The 14,816-nt window shown below is 41.0% G+C and overlaps 1 protein-coding gene across 7 annotated transcripts in view; it reads right to left on the bottom strand.

The window, feature by feature from the left end:
- Positions 1–14,816, bottom strand: part of TJP1 (tight junction protein 1) — a 116,418-nt gene that overhangs the window by 49,109 nt on the left and 52,493 nt on the right. For all 7 annotated transcript variants that reach the window (XM_032622219.1, XM_032622221.1, XM_032622222.1 and 4 more), the window contains 3 exons: positions 5,453–5,729; positions 818–921; positions 68–236 (listed from right to left, as the gene is read on the bottom strand). In XM_032622219.1, the coding sequence (XP_032478110.1) occupies positions 68–236; positions 818–921; positions 5,453–5,729 (550 nt within the window). The remainder of the gene's footprint in view (positions 1–67; positions 237–817; positions 922–5,452; positions 5,730–14,816) is intronic.

Genomic DNA, 14,816 nt, shown 5'->3' with positions numbered 1-14,816 from the left:
ATGTCAAATCTTCCCACTTTACGAAACAGGTCACTTAAAGAGTCTCTGCAAACAGAGCCACACTCACCATCTCTCTCAGAGGCATTAGCAGAGTGGATACTGTCAGAAAGATCAGGGACATTCAGCAGGGTAGCCCGCTCATCTCTCTGAACTACCATCTTTAACTTGCCTTTAGACCTCTCTATCAATGTCTTTGCATCTGTCAATGACATATTTTCCGTCACGGTACCATTTATCTGCAACAGAAAAGAAACTATAGGTTGAAGGTAAATGACAAAAATACAAACGTTAACTTAGTCTGACATGAACAGGAATATCTAGACTACTCCTGGTCTTGCTCTGAGAACAAAATATTCCCTTTACACTTTTCCTAAACTATCAAAGTACTCCTCCTTACTGAAATAATAAAATCTGTACTATACTGTTGCTCTGCCAGAAAAGCCCAAATTAGCATCTTCTACCTCCTCCCCATCACTTTCTATTACTCATGGGCAAACTAACGAAACACATCAATAATATCCGGAGGAGTTATCAAAACCACTTAATGTGGAACAACAAACAAAGCTATCTACAAAAGTAACTCCTATTAGTGAAAAATATACATTTGGCGCTATTAATTCTCTAGGATGACTCTATGCCCAAAGAAAAGCGTCAGTGTTGACATGTAATAATAGCCAGTGGCAAACTATCTAGTCCCCCAAATACTGATTTTTAATTCTTTTTGGCAAAATCGCTTCAAGCATGAACAGGAGCTATGTGGTCACACTAGAACTTGTTTTCTACTGCAGTTCATCAAAATGTAAGAATATGACTATACCTTCAATACAACATCGCCTTCTTGAATATTGCCATCTCTTGCTGCCAAACTATCTTGTGAAATTTCCTTTACAAATATATGGCTGGCCAATCGAAGACCATATTCTGAAATAATATATTTAAATGTCTTTAGTGTAAAATCCCAAGAGTAAAATCCCAAGACTCTTAAATAGAGTTTAAAAGTATGAAACTAATAATCACCTCATAGAGTTTTTAAGTACAATCAGCAATAAGAAATTATTCTTGGCCTCCCTGCAAAGAAGACATTTCCTCTAACCATCAGAAAGTTTTCACTGTCAGTGTGAAAGCAAAGGGAAAGTGCGTGGTTCAAACAAAAGATTGACACATCGTGCTCTCACTGTACTGAAAGAGAGAAAAATCCGAAGAGATTACCATTTCTCTCTGATGGTGTCATGCTGATGCACTAGCTTCTCAGAAGGTTTAAAGAATAAAATTCTGAAAAGGAAAACTCTGGAATCCTTTACGATTTTGTTGATGACTTGAACACCTCTCTGAGAGACATACACAGAGCATCAGTGTGCACTACTCAAACAAGGGCTTAAAACGAGCCAAGCAGATGTGGGGAGGAGTTAAAGATGCCAGTCCTTCCAACAACCGACAAAGTGCCCAAAGTGCCCAGAAGCGTGTCAACATTAATTGCACCTGTGGGTGAGGGAGTGGTCAGAGTTAAAGAAGTTACCAGGAGAGTCCAGAAAACTGTCCAGGGGGCCTGCAAAGCTGTACAATGACTACAACTAACAGTATAATGTCAATAGGGACAGGACTGCCCCGGTTGTGTTAGGGGAAAGAGTAGGACTGAGTCTTACTGGGAAAGAAAAACAAAACAAAAACCAGAAGGGAAACAAAACTGTTTTTAAGATGGGATAAGTTAGCAGACCTGCTACTCAAGCTTTTAAAAGTTACATCAGTTACAGTTCAACTTAAGGCAAATATACAGAGTGTTCACAAGCAGGAATAGAATCAGGGTTAAAAAAAAGAAAATGACCTTCTAGGGGATCTAGGCAGTCAACTATGTGTGCTTTAGAAATGGTGACTGTATCTCACAGAAAGAAAGTATTGATTAAAAGACTGTCCTTATTTAAGACTTAAAAATTATAAATGACCAAAATACAGAGATGACTCTAAAATATTCCTTGTATATTAATGTATTCATTTATTCTAAGTATTTCCTTAGTAAATATTAACTAGGTGGTAGGCACTAGAGACAAAAACCAGCAATTGAGACAGTCCCTGCACTCTAGCAGCTTCCCTAGTCAGTAGGGAAAAAGACGTTACCACAATTACCTGTGTGATGAAGAGTTCGGATGGAGCAATACATGATTCTGTGCCTAGTGGAGGTCAGAGAAGGCCTCCCTGAGAAGCAAATGCTACAGCTGAAACTCTACCTAAGGAATACTAACACTAAACCGGAGAAATGGACTTCCCTGGTGGCGCAGTGGTTGAGAATCCACCTGCCAATGCAGGGGACACGGGTTTGAGACCTGGTCTGGGAAGATCCCACATGCCGCGGAGCAACTAGGCACGTGAGCCACAACTACTGAGCCTGCGCGTCTGGAGCCTGTGCTCCGCAACAAGAGAGGCTGTGAGAGTGAGAGGCCGGCGCACCGCGATGAAGAGTGGCCCCTGCTTGCCACAACTAGAGAAAGCCCTCACACAGAAACGAAGACCCAACACAGCAAAAATAAATAAATAAACAAATGTGGGTTTAAAAAAATATATATATATAAACCTGAGAAATGAGGTTGGGTGGTGGTGGTGGTGGTGGTGGTGGTGGTGGTGGTGGTGTGTGTGCGCGCGCACGTGGGTGTGGGTGTGTGCATGCGTGTGCGCACTGGTAGAGACAGAATGGTTAAAAACAAGTGCACCTGGGCTTCCCTGGTGGCGCAGTGGTTGAGAGTCCGCCCGCCGATGCAGGGGTCACGGGTTCGTGCCCCGGTTCGGGAAGATCCCACATGCCACAGAGCGGCTGGGCCCGTAAGCCATGGCCGCTGAGCCTGCGCGTCCGGAGCCTGTGCTCCAAAGCGGGAGAGGCCACAACAGTGAGAGGCCCGTGTACCACAAAAAAAAAACAAAAACAAAAAAAAAACAAGTGCACCACAAGGTATGAAGGAAAGACAAGGCAGGTTTGATGAAGTCATAAGTGTAGGGCAAGAGTCAGACAGAGAAGCAGCCCAGAGGACCCTGTAACCATGTGGAGCAGTCCACAGAATGGACCAGGGAGATCCAGAGACTGGATCATGAGGCTGGGTGAGTCACTTAATAGACAGTGGTGTGGTGCTCCTCACCCGCCGTGCCCCACAACACAAAAAAGGAAAAAGTAACGATGTGTTGATTAACTTGATTGTGGTGATCGTTTCCTAGTGTATACATACCTCAAACCATCACACTGTACACCTTAAATACATAACAACTTTACATATTAATATACAATGTCAATTACACCTCAATAAAGATGGAAGAAAAAAAAAAAAGATGCTGGTAGCTTGGATGAGGGTGGTGGTGGTGGAGAAAGGAGGAGTAGGACAGTAAAGTGTGGTGTTTAGGAAGTTAGAAGGTGTTAACCGGGCATAGGAAAGCAGGGGAAAAAAGATGTCATGGAAAACTATACCATGTTGCCCCCGGCTGGCTTGAGAGACCGGGTAGACAGGAATATATGCAATGGGATATTTCATAAGAAACATTCCACGAGGGAGATGTGCTATATCTGAGGGATGCAGACGAACACCTAAGTGTACATACCTATGAGTCAGCTGGGGCACCAGGGTGCACACACTGGACCTAGGGAAGGAGCTGTGCCATCATGAGCAGCCCACGACACTGAGAGACATGAGATTTCCTAAAGATGTTATATGAAGTAGAAAAGAGATTCTAGAACAGAAGTCCACAGAACACTGAAAGGTAGGATGAGGACAAAGAGATTGCCAAGGATACAGAAAAGAAAGAGGGAGGAACCCTTGAAACCCACAGCATTACAGGAGCCAAGAGAAAACATTACTTCAAAAAACAGGGAGTGGTTAATTATTAGAGAAATGCAAATCAAAACTACAATGAGGTATCACCTCACACCAGTTAGAATGGACATCATCAGAAAATCTACAAGCAACAAATGCTGGAGAGGGTGTGGAGAAAAGGGAACCCTCTTGAACTGTTGGTGGGAATGTAAATTGATACAGCCACTATGGAGAACAGTATGGACGTTCCTTAAAAAACTAAAATAGAATTACAGTATGACCCAGCAATCCCACTACTGGGCATATACCCAGAGAAAACCATAATTCAAAAAGACACATGCACCCCAATGTTCACTGCAGCACTATTTACAATAGCCAGGTCATGGAAGCAACCTAAATGCCCATGAACAGATGAATGGATAAAGATGTGGTACATATATACAATGGAATATTACTTAGCCATAAACAGAAATGAAACTGAGTCATTTGTAGAGACGTGGATGGACCTAGAGACTGTCATACAGAGTGAAGTAAGTCAGAAAGAGAAAAACAAATATGGTATATTAACATATATATGTGAAACCTAGAAAAATAGTATAGATGAACCAGTTTGCAGTGCAGAACTGGAGACACAGATGTAGAGAACAAACATATGGACACCAAGGGGGGAAAGTGGGGGGGGGGGATGGGATGAACGGGGAGACTGGGATTGACATATATACACTAATATGTATAAAATAGATAACTAATAAGAACCTGCTGTATAAAAAATAAATAAAATTCAAAAAAAATAGGGAGTGGTTAACTATGTGAAATGGTACTGAAAAGGCAAGTAAGATAAAGACTAGAAATTTCTACCGGATTTAGTATGACCAGTTCTAGGAGCAGATACCAGAGAGAGAGGGCTGAAGAGTGGGTGGTGAACAAGGAGAAACAGCTCTGAACACAGACAGTCTGACTGAGAAGTTGGTATGGATGAGGGCAGAGGGGAGCAATAACCAGGAGACATGTCAGGTTTCAGTAAAGCGGATCAGAGCCAGCCTTCAAATACCCTTACACCTTTTTATCAAAATGAGCAGTCATCAACGCTTTCCTGCATGGGAGAGACACGCCCACGGCAGCAAGAAGCCACAATCAGACTCATTTGTATCAAATGTGATTACCTGAGGGGAGGCAGCTAGGCTTCAGTTTCAAAATATTTTGACAAACAAGTCCTTTGCTTTTAGAGAAATATCCTGTGGGGGGTCCTCTCCCTCCGACTCTCCATTTAGAAAAGGCAGCCTGCCCTCCCTCCAAATCCAATGATTTCTACCCAGATGTAGGTACTACTGATCCTGACAGCTAAGTAAAACACTGAATTGCAACTTGATGATGGCGTGACATTTCTTGTATTAGCCTATTCTACTCACAAGAAGTAATCCAAAATCCAACTACTGGACAATTTATGTGAAGTACTATCTGCTACAACAAAATGATTCAAGAAGAGGAAACAGATGACCCCTGAAGCCTGACATCACAGGATTTGATTTAAAGCAACAGGACACAAAAACGAAGATAACAGAAGACAACAAAGCAAAGATATAAAGTGATGGCAAACTTACTTCTCATTAAAATTAGTCTTAAAATTTTCATGTGAAAATGATAAACGAGTTGGTAGAAAATACCTTCGTTTTTCCGAGATTTCACCAGTGTGACTTTGGTGGGTCTGGCAGGTTGACTGGAAGCCACAGATCGCCTATCAGATCGCGGAGACAGACTCCTCTCTCGACTTGCACTTCTATCCCTGGCCCAGCTCTTCTCACTCCTCCTGTTAACCATGCCCCCACGGCCACTTCTCGGGTCGTGTACTTCCTCATCATAACTATCTTCTTCATTCTCAGATACTGGTTCAGGATCAGGACGACTTACTGGTATCTGAACTTTCTTTTTCCTTCGAATGGTCTACAAATAAGAAGGATTACAATATGAGCTGATTTTCATATATGTACTTTCAGTTCTTAAGAGAGGAAGATCACGTTTTTCTGGTCTCATTATGAATAAGAGCTATAATACACAAATATAACAAATTAATAAGGAATACTTCTCTATATTGGTTATCTTTTCTGCTCTCCTGGTAAACAGATCTGGTTAAGAAGCAAATTTGGAATAGAGGGCCTAATAAAGTTCTTAATTAATTCAGAAGATCTTCTATGTGTAATAATTACAAGCTTACAGGAAAACTAATAATTACTGGTGGTTTGAATAAAGGAGGGAGCACTGTACTCTAAGACAATCAAATACACTGTAGTTGTTACCAAACCAGAGCAAACTTGCAGGCCCAACTTGATTCCTTAAAACTTTCAGAATCCATGAGTATCAAGGCCCACAACTGTCCTACTGGAACTCTAAGAGAGAAATTTTTTGTACTTCCACACTAACACTGAACTTAGTGTTGTGTTGGAGCTAATAACTCCATGATACTCCACCAATACAAACTTTGTTTCTCTCTCTCCAAAACTTGTAATTTATGGTCTATGCATAAATTCCTTCTTCTGGCTTTCTATACTCAATTGACTCTGATACTGGTTCAATTTTCCCTGTCCACTTATTTCCTTTACTTTCTGTAAGATCAAGATCTATTTGCATTGCCTTCTGACTGAGTGGCCTCTTAATCCCTGGACTGCACTCTGTCTTCTCACACCAGTATACATTTGATCTCATCAGAGATCTGCAAGATCTTCTTGAGTAACACTCCTTGTCTTCTACTTCTGACACCCTGATCTACTGAAACTTCTCCATGTCCATCTTATGTCTGACTCCTCCATGCCCTCCTATTCTCCTAGTCCATCAATTCCCTCCTGGTTTCAACTGCCTTCCTCCCAAGTTTGATGAGTTGTCATGCTTCGAGATTTAATTGATTTTCTCTAGCCCCAGGATACCACTCCTGCTGAGTCAGGATCCAGGCCACCCCAGGAGGCTGGCACCAGCCCCTGGACCCCCAGGGCCCTGCAGCCAGAGACTCCATGACCAGCCTGCCTACGGTGGGCACTAGCCCTGGGACACACAGGACCCTGACCCTGTCCACCAGTAGGCCGATACTAGCTCTGAAACACCTTGGACCCATCAGCCAGCCACTCTGGGATCCAGCCCCACTCACCAGTAGGCTTACAAAGCTTTGGAACACCCCGAACCCTGCAGCCAGTGATGTCTGAAACCAGCCTGCTCACCAGCAAGCCTACACTAGGACCCCTGGCCGCACAACCAGCCACCCAGTTCTACCCACCAGTGGGCCAGCACTAGAGAGAGAGGGCCCCAATCAATAATATCAGAAATGAAAAAGCAGAAGTTACAACTGACAACACCGAAATACAAAAGATCACAAGAGATTACTGTGAACAATTATACGCAAATAAAATGGACAACCTAGAAGAAATGGACAAATTCCTAGAAATGTACAACCTCCCAAGACTGAACCAGGAAGAAATAGAAAATATGAACAGACCAATTATCAGTAATGAAACTGAATCAATAATTTAAAAACTCCCAACAAACAGAAGTCCAAGACCATATGGCTTCACAAGTGAATTCTACCAAACATTTACAGAAGAGTTAACGTGTATCCTTCTGAAACTCTTCCAAAACATTGCAGAGGAAGGAGTGCTTCTGAACTCATTCTATGAGGCCAGCATCACCCTGAGAGCAAAGCCAGACAAAGATATCACACAGAAAAGAAAACTACAGGCCAATATCAATGATAAACATAGATGCAAAATTACTCAACAAAATATTAGCAAACTGAATTCAACAATACATTTAAAGGATCTGTACACCATGATCAAGTGGGATTTATCCCATGGATGTAAGGATGGTTCAATATCCACAAATCGATGTGATATATACCACACTGACAAACTGAGGAAGAAAAATTTTATGATTGTCTCAATAAATGTTGAAAAATCTTTTAATAAAATTCAACATCTACGTATGATTCAAAAAACTCAACAAAGTGCATATAGAGGGAACATACCTCAACATAAAAAAGGTCATATATAAGCCCACAGCTAACATGGTGGGCTCAATGGTATAAAGCTGAGAGCATTTTCTCTAAGATCAGGAACAAGACAAGGATGCCCACTGTCGCTCTTTTATTGAACTTAGTGTTGGAAGTCCTAGCCCCAGCAATCAGACAAGAAAAAGAAAAGGAATCCAAATTGGAAAGGAAGAAGTACAACTGTTACTGTTTGAGGATGACATGATACTCTATAGAAAATCCTAAAGGCATCATGAATAAACTGCTAAGAGCTCATCAATAAATTCGGCAAAGTTGCAGGATACAAAATTAATACAAAGAAATCTGTTGTATTTCTATACACTAACAACGAACTATCAGAAAGAGAAATTAAGAAAACAATCCCATTTACAAATTGCATCAAAAAATAAAATCCCTGGGGGCTTCCCTGGTGGCACAGTGATTGAGAGCCCGCCTGCCGATGCAGGGCACACAGGTTCGTGCTCCAGTCTGGGAAGATCCCACATGCCGCGGAGCGGCTGGGCCCATGAACCATGGCCGCTGAGCCTGCGCGTCTGGAGCCTGTGCTCCGCAACGGGAGAGGCCACAACAGTGAGAGGCCCACGTACCGCAAAAAATAAATAAATAAATAAATTAATTAATTAAAATCCCTGGGAATAAATCTAACTAAGGAGGTAAAACACCTATACTCGGAAATATAACGACACCAGTGCAAGAAACGGAAGACAACGGGAACAGATGTAAAGATATACCAAGTTCATGGACTGGAAAAATTAATATTGCTAAAATGACCATACTATCCAAAGCAGTCTAAATATCCAATGCAATCCCTATCAAAATGCCAATGGCATTTTTCACAGAACTAGAATAAGTAATTCTAAAATTTATATGGAAACAAAAAAGACCCCAAATAGCAAAAAACTAACAAACAAAAACAATCTTGAGAATGAAGAACAAAGCTGGAGGCATCATGCACCCAGATTTCAAACTATACTATATGGTTACAGTCATCAAAACAGCATGGTACTAGCACAAAACCAGACACATAAATCAATGGAATGGAACAGAAGGCCCAGAAGATGAATCCACACTTACATGGGGCAATTCATCTATGACAAAGGAGGCAAGAATGTACAATGGGGAAAAAACAGCCTCTTCAATAAATTGTGCTGGGAAAACAGGACAATTACATACAGAAGAATCATACTGGACTACTCTCTCATATCACGCACAAAAATAAATTCAAAATGGATACAAGATTTAAATATAAGTCCTGAAACCATAAAACTCCTAGAAGAAAACATAGGCAGTACACTATTTGACATCAGTCTTAAAAATATTTTTTGGATATGCCTCCTCAGGCAAGGGAAACAAAAGCACAAATAAACAGGACTACCTTCAACTAAAAAAGCTTTTACACAGTGAAGTTAACTATCAACAAAACAAAAAGGCCGCAGACGCAATGGGAGAAGATATTTGCAAACAATATGACCCACAAGGGATTAATATCCAAAATATACAAAGAACTTACACAATTCAACGTCAAAAAATAAACAAACAACTCAATTAAAAACTGGGCAGAGGATCTGAATAGACATTTTTCCAAAGACGACATACAGATGGCCAATGGGCACATGACAAGATGCTCAATATCACTAATCATCAGTGAAATGCAAATCAAAACCACAATGAGATATCACCTCCCACCTGTCAGAATGGCAATTATGAAAAAGAAAACAAATAACAAGCACTGACAAGGATGTGGAGAAAAGGGAACACTCATGCTCTGTTGGTAGGAATGTAAATTAGTCCAGCCACTATGCAAAACAGTATGGAAACTCCTCAAAAAATTAAAAATAGAACTACCATATGATCCAGCAAATTCCACTCCTATTCACCCAGAGAAAATAAAAACACTAATTAGAAAAGACATTTATGGGAATCCCCTGGTGGTCCAGTGGTTAGGACTCTGCACTTCCACTGCCGGGGGCATGGGTGCGATCCCTGGTCAGGGAACTAAGATCCTACATGCCACGAGGCCAAAAAAAAAAAAAAAAAAAAGGAGGGGAGGGGAGGGAAGAAAGGAAAAGGAAAAGACATTTGCATGTCTCTGTTCATTGCAGCATTATTTATGATATCCAAGATATGGAAGCAAAGCAAGTGCCCATCAACAGATGAACGGATAAAGAAGATTCGATACACACACACACACACATGAATACTACTTAGCCATGAAAAAGAGTAACATCTTGCCATCTGCAACAACACAGATGGACCTGGAGGGTATTACACTAAATGAAATAAGTCAGACAGAGAAAGACAACTACTGTATGATTTCACTTATATGTGGAATCTAAACAACAAATGAACGAACATAACAAAACAGAAATGGAGTTACAGATACAGAGAACAGGCGGCTGCCAGAGGGAAAGGAACAGGTGAGACAGATCAAACAAACTTCCAGTTGCAAAATAAATGAGTCATGGGTATGAAATGTACAGTGTAGGAAACACAGTAACTACCTAGTATCTTTGTATGGTGACATATCGTAACTAGATTTATCCTGGTGACCATTTTGAAATGTAGAGAAATACAGAATCACCATGTGTAACAGGAACTAACAGTGTTGTAGGTCAATTATACTTCAAAAACAAACAAATTTATAGAAAAAGAGGTCAGATTTGTAGCTACAGAGGTGACGGGGGCTGGGGGGATTGGATGAGGGCAATCAAAAAGTGCAAATTGGGGCTTCCCTGGTGGCACAGTGGTTGAGAATCTGCCTGCCAAGGCAGGGGACACAGGTTCGATCCCTAGTCCGGGAAGATCCCACATGACGCAGAGCAACTAAGCCTGTGTGCCACAACTACTGAGCCTGCGCTCTAGAGCCCGCGAGCCACAACTAATGAAGCCAGCGTGCCTAGAGCCTGTGCTCCGCAACAAGTGATGCCACCGCAATGAGAAGCCCGCGCACCACAATGAAGAGTAGCCCCCGCAACCAGAGAAAGACCACGCACAGCAACAAAGACCCAATGCAGTCAAAAATAAAATAATTATTATTTTTTTTTAAAGTGCAGACTTCCCTTCATAAGATAAATAAGTACTAAGGACATAATGTAGAACATAGTAAATATAATTAAAGTTGCTAAGAGAGTAAATCCTAAGAGTTCTCATCACAAGGAAAAAATGTTTTTTTCTATTTCTTTAACTTTGTACCTATATGAGATGATGGATGTCATAATTTCATGAAGTCAAATCATCATGCTGCACACCTTAAACTTACACAGTGCCGTATGTCAACTGTATGTCAGTAAAGCTGGGAGGAAGTTACTTTCTCTTGACCCGTCGGTCCTGTGCCAGGTCAAACCCTGTCCTGTATTATCTTCCCCTTCAGATGGCTGCATCCCCACACCGGCTGGTTAGGTTCTCCTCTATAAATTCATTTTACTTGAAAGAATTCTTTCATTTATTCAGCAATCCTTTCATCTACCTCTTGTTGCCTCAAATTCCATGGAATGTGCTAACACAGGTATCCCGAAACCGTTCTCCGAGATGCCAGTCACTAGGCCTGATTTATAGAGATCAGTGCCACTTCACATCCCCACTCCCACATGCTTTCAGTGTCTCATTTATTTGGTCTTCCTTCCTGGTCTCAGACAATTCGATCCTCTTCCTGCATGAACAACACCCTTTCAGAGGGGCTTATTCTCATCCCTCCCCACCTCCAAGACCTTTCCTCATCAATTACCACCACCCCCCAAGCCAGGTACCAACAACTATAATCTCTTCCTATTTACCTCCAGTCTGTCCTCTGCCTACTAATCTGCAAACTCATCTTCGATTCCCATCTCGCTACTCATTTCCAAGCTATCATCTTTTCTCTTCCTTTTGTGACTCACTTTCTTCAAAGGGCTGCTCCACACTTAATACCGCAGCTTCTTACCACCAAGAGTGATCAGAGAAGGCCTCTCTGAGGACACACTGAAGCTAAAGGTCAACAAGCACCAAGAGGCCAGCATGTGGAAAGGAGAGGCAGCCAAGGCCCTGTTATGAATGAAGAAAAGGCTGCCTGCCTTGCTACTCTTGGTGCCTCATGGCTGAGGCCCTTCTCGGGCAACATTTACTGTAAAGCACCCCTCACTGCCTCCCTGAGTCTTACTCTCACCTCTATTTCCATCTCCAACATGTTGTATTAGAAGCAATTCTTTGTGTTAGCACTTCGATCTTCAATCGCTCCCTAGTAAGGTATAAACAAAATAACCAGTTGAGTCCTCAAAGCTTTCCCCGTCACTCCCCTAAGAGAGTGAGCACCACCTGTCTGAAATCTGCACCTGAAGCACCCTCCATCTCAGATGATGTGCATGATGGCTGTGACTGTGTGTACCCATCGAGCCTACTGAAATTCAAGTTCCCTGAGGAGAAGGTCCTGGCCAGGTCATTTTAACTGTACCTGTAATGAAGTATTTGCATGTAGTAAGTGTTTAACTCATTGAAAAATATCCAATCCTGCTATGATTCCCCATTTATATTATGAGTTAAGTACTATAAACCCACTCAGGCTTGGTAATCATACTTGATTTTAACACTGAAAATTGTGAAACAAAAATTTTGGGAAAAAAATGCCTACTTCAAAACAGATCAGCTGAATTAAACATTCAAATATAAAACAAAACAATGAAATTATGTAAGTACTAGAATAAAATATAAGATATATGTTTTTATAACTCTGGTAAGGTAAAGACTTTTGTAAGCATGACACCAAAGGCAGAGCCAATCAAGTGAAAGTCTGACAGATATGACAGGATAAAAATGAAAACATTCCCATGATGATGAAATAAAATGATATAAAAGCAAACCAAAAAAACACTGTAAACAACTTACACACACTCACAAAGAAAATGGAAAAACAATATATGCAGTGTATACCACAAAAGGCTAATCATCTTAATACACACAACACTAGTGTGACAGTCATCAACACAAGGACAGGAACAGGCAAAGAAACATAACGGGAAGTATACATACCAGGTGAAGATCAAACCCACTTGTAATTTGAAATACTATGTTTAGTCCATCAGTTTGGCAGAGATGTAAAGTGTTGATGAAATTGTACTCTCTCAGTAGCTTATTGGTTTTCTAATGGGCAAATTGGCAATCCATGTATCAAGTCATTCATGCCATTTGACTCTAAAAAGCTACTCCTAAGAAGTTATTCTTTTTTTTTTTTTTTCTAAGAAGTTATTCTTAAAAAGTAACTGAACAAGTAGATAGAAATACGATGATCTTTATTATTTTTAAAATAATAAAGATTATTTTAAAAATAATCTTATTAAAAATAATTTTAATAAGATTATTTTTAAAATAATCTTAATCTTTAAAAAAATACTTGTGGAAACTGGACATTGAAATGCCCATCAGTGAATGCGTTGAGGAAGTGTGCACACGCACTGAAATGCTATGCAGCCATGTGGGTAAATACTAAAGTGTTCAGAGTTTATCTCTAGGAAGGTGTTTTCGCCCATTCGCTTCATAATGCTTTTTTAGTATGTTCAGAATTTTAGTAAAAACTACACATGTTCACTATGTTATAAACAATCTTTTACTATCTTCTCTTCACCTACTGTTAAACAAAATTAAGCATATTTATGGTAGTTATATTATCAAAGGAGTTCTAACATTTTAATTCAATGGAAAAGAAATTTATTGAGCCTAATGCCCAAGGGGTCTTAGTTTATGGAAAGATATAAACTAAGAACCATCAAAATATAAGAGCCCAGGGCCGGGGAGGGAAGGAGCTAGCTACTCAGAACTGGGGGGAAAAAAACATATATAGTAACCTGAGGTTCTGGTTATGGCAGGAGATGAGTTAAGGAAGACATCCTACAATGACACTATGGTTTTATTCTCAATGATGAAAACTTAGCGTACGTTGATGACGTAACCCACTCTCTTCAGACGCAGGAATGAACAGCTACCCTCTGCTGACTGAACATGCTTCCACCCAACCCTCCTACAGCTTCTCCCTGAAGAGCAAACTACTTGCCCAGCCTTCCTGAGTGCCACCTTTCCAAATGATGTAGCGAAGCACAGTGAGAGGAAAACTCATCCTTCTCACATGTGCTACTTCAAATACATAACAGGTTTTGGACTGTTTCTTACAAAATCATTTCTCTGGTTAGAAAAGTCTGAAGTGTAGGAGTACAACTTTCTTGGTTGTATTATTGATGTGGGGCATGTGTACTAAACATTTTGCATGGAAAAACACAACAGTTCAATATTCCAAAGAATGAAGCTGGAGCTATGGGTGAAGCTCACAACCTCAGACACAGGGAGAAAAATCCAATTTACCTAAGGTGCTCACCTTGGAATATGCAGTGACTCATCTGAAGAACACTTATTCAATTTATAAAAACCAACAAATATAAAAATTAGCAATTTGCTTCTGTAAATGCTACAATCTCATGTTATAAAAACTGTTTAAAAATTGTACCATCAACTAGCCAGTCTGTACATGAACTGCAATTTAAAACAACAGTAGAGTTCCAAATGTAAAAATACAGTTACAACAAAAAGCTGTGGAAACACACGCACAGCAGAAGATGCCTGTCATCTGGAATGCAGTGACTAAACTCTTGGTCTACTGCCACATGAGAAAACTCACTTAACCAGCAAGGACACTGGTGCGGAGATGAGCCATACGGCACAGCAGCCTACACAAGGTGAGAGGGCCTCCAACTGTGGGTATACAGTCTCAGGAAATACCCCTTCTGGCTCTCACCATAGCTCCCAGAGGTCAAAACACCATGCAGGCCTCCTCACTCCAGCCCTCTCCTTTCTGTTGGGTCCACTGTGGCTCTGACTGTCTGCTGCAAAGTAGAAAGGTTCTCAGTGGACAAAGCAGGACAAACCATGTAGCCGCCAGCCTCTTCCTCCTACTCTACACACCTGAGCTAACGCCTCAAGCAGTACCTTAATTAGGCCTTTCAGAGTCTAGATAAGGCAGAAACAGGGGCAGCAAAGTG

The sequence above is a fragment of the Phocoena sinus genome, chromosome 2 (genome assembly GCF_008692025.1).
Source record: "Phocoena sinus isolate mPhoSin1 chromosome 2, mPhoSin1.pri, whole genome shotgun sequence".
Classification (NCBI taxonomy): domain Eukaryota; kingdom Metazoa; phylum Chordata; class Mammalia; order Artiodactyla; family Phocoenidae; genus Phocoena; species Phocoena sinus.
Note: the sequence above shows the minus strand (reverse complement) of the source record. Positions and strands in the feature narration are given on the sequence as shown.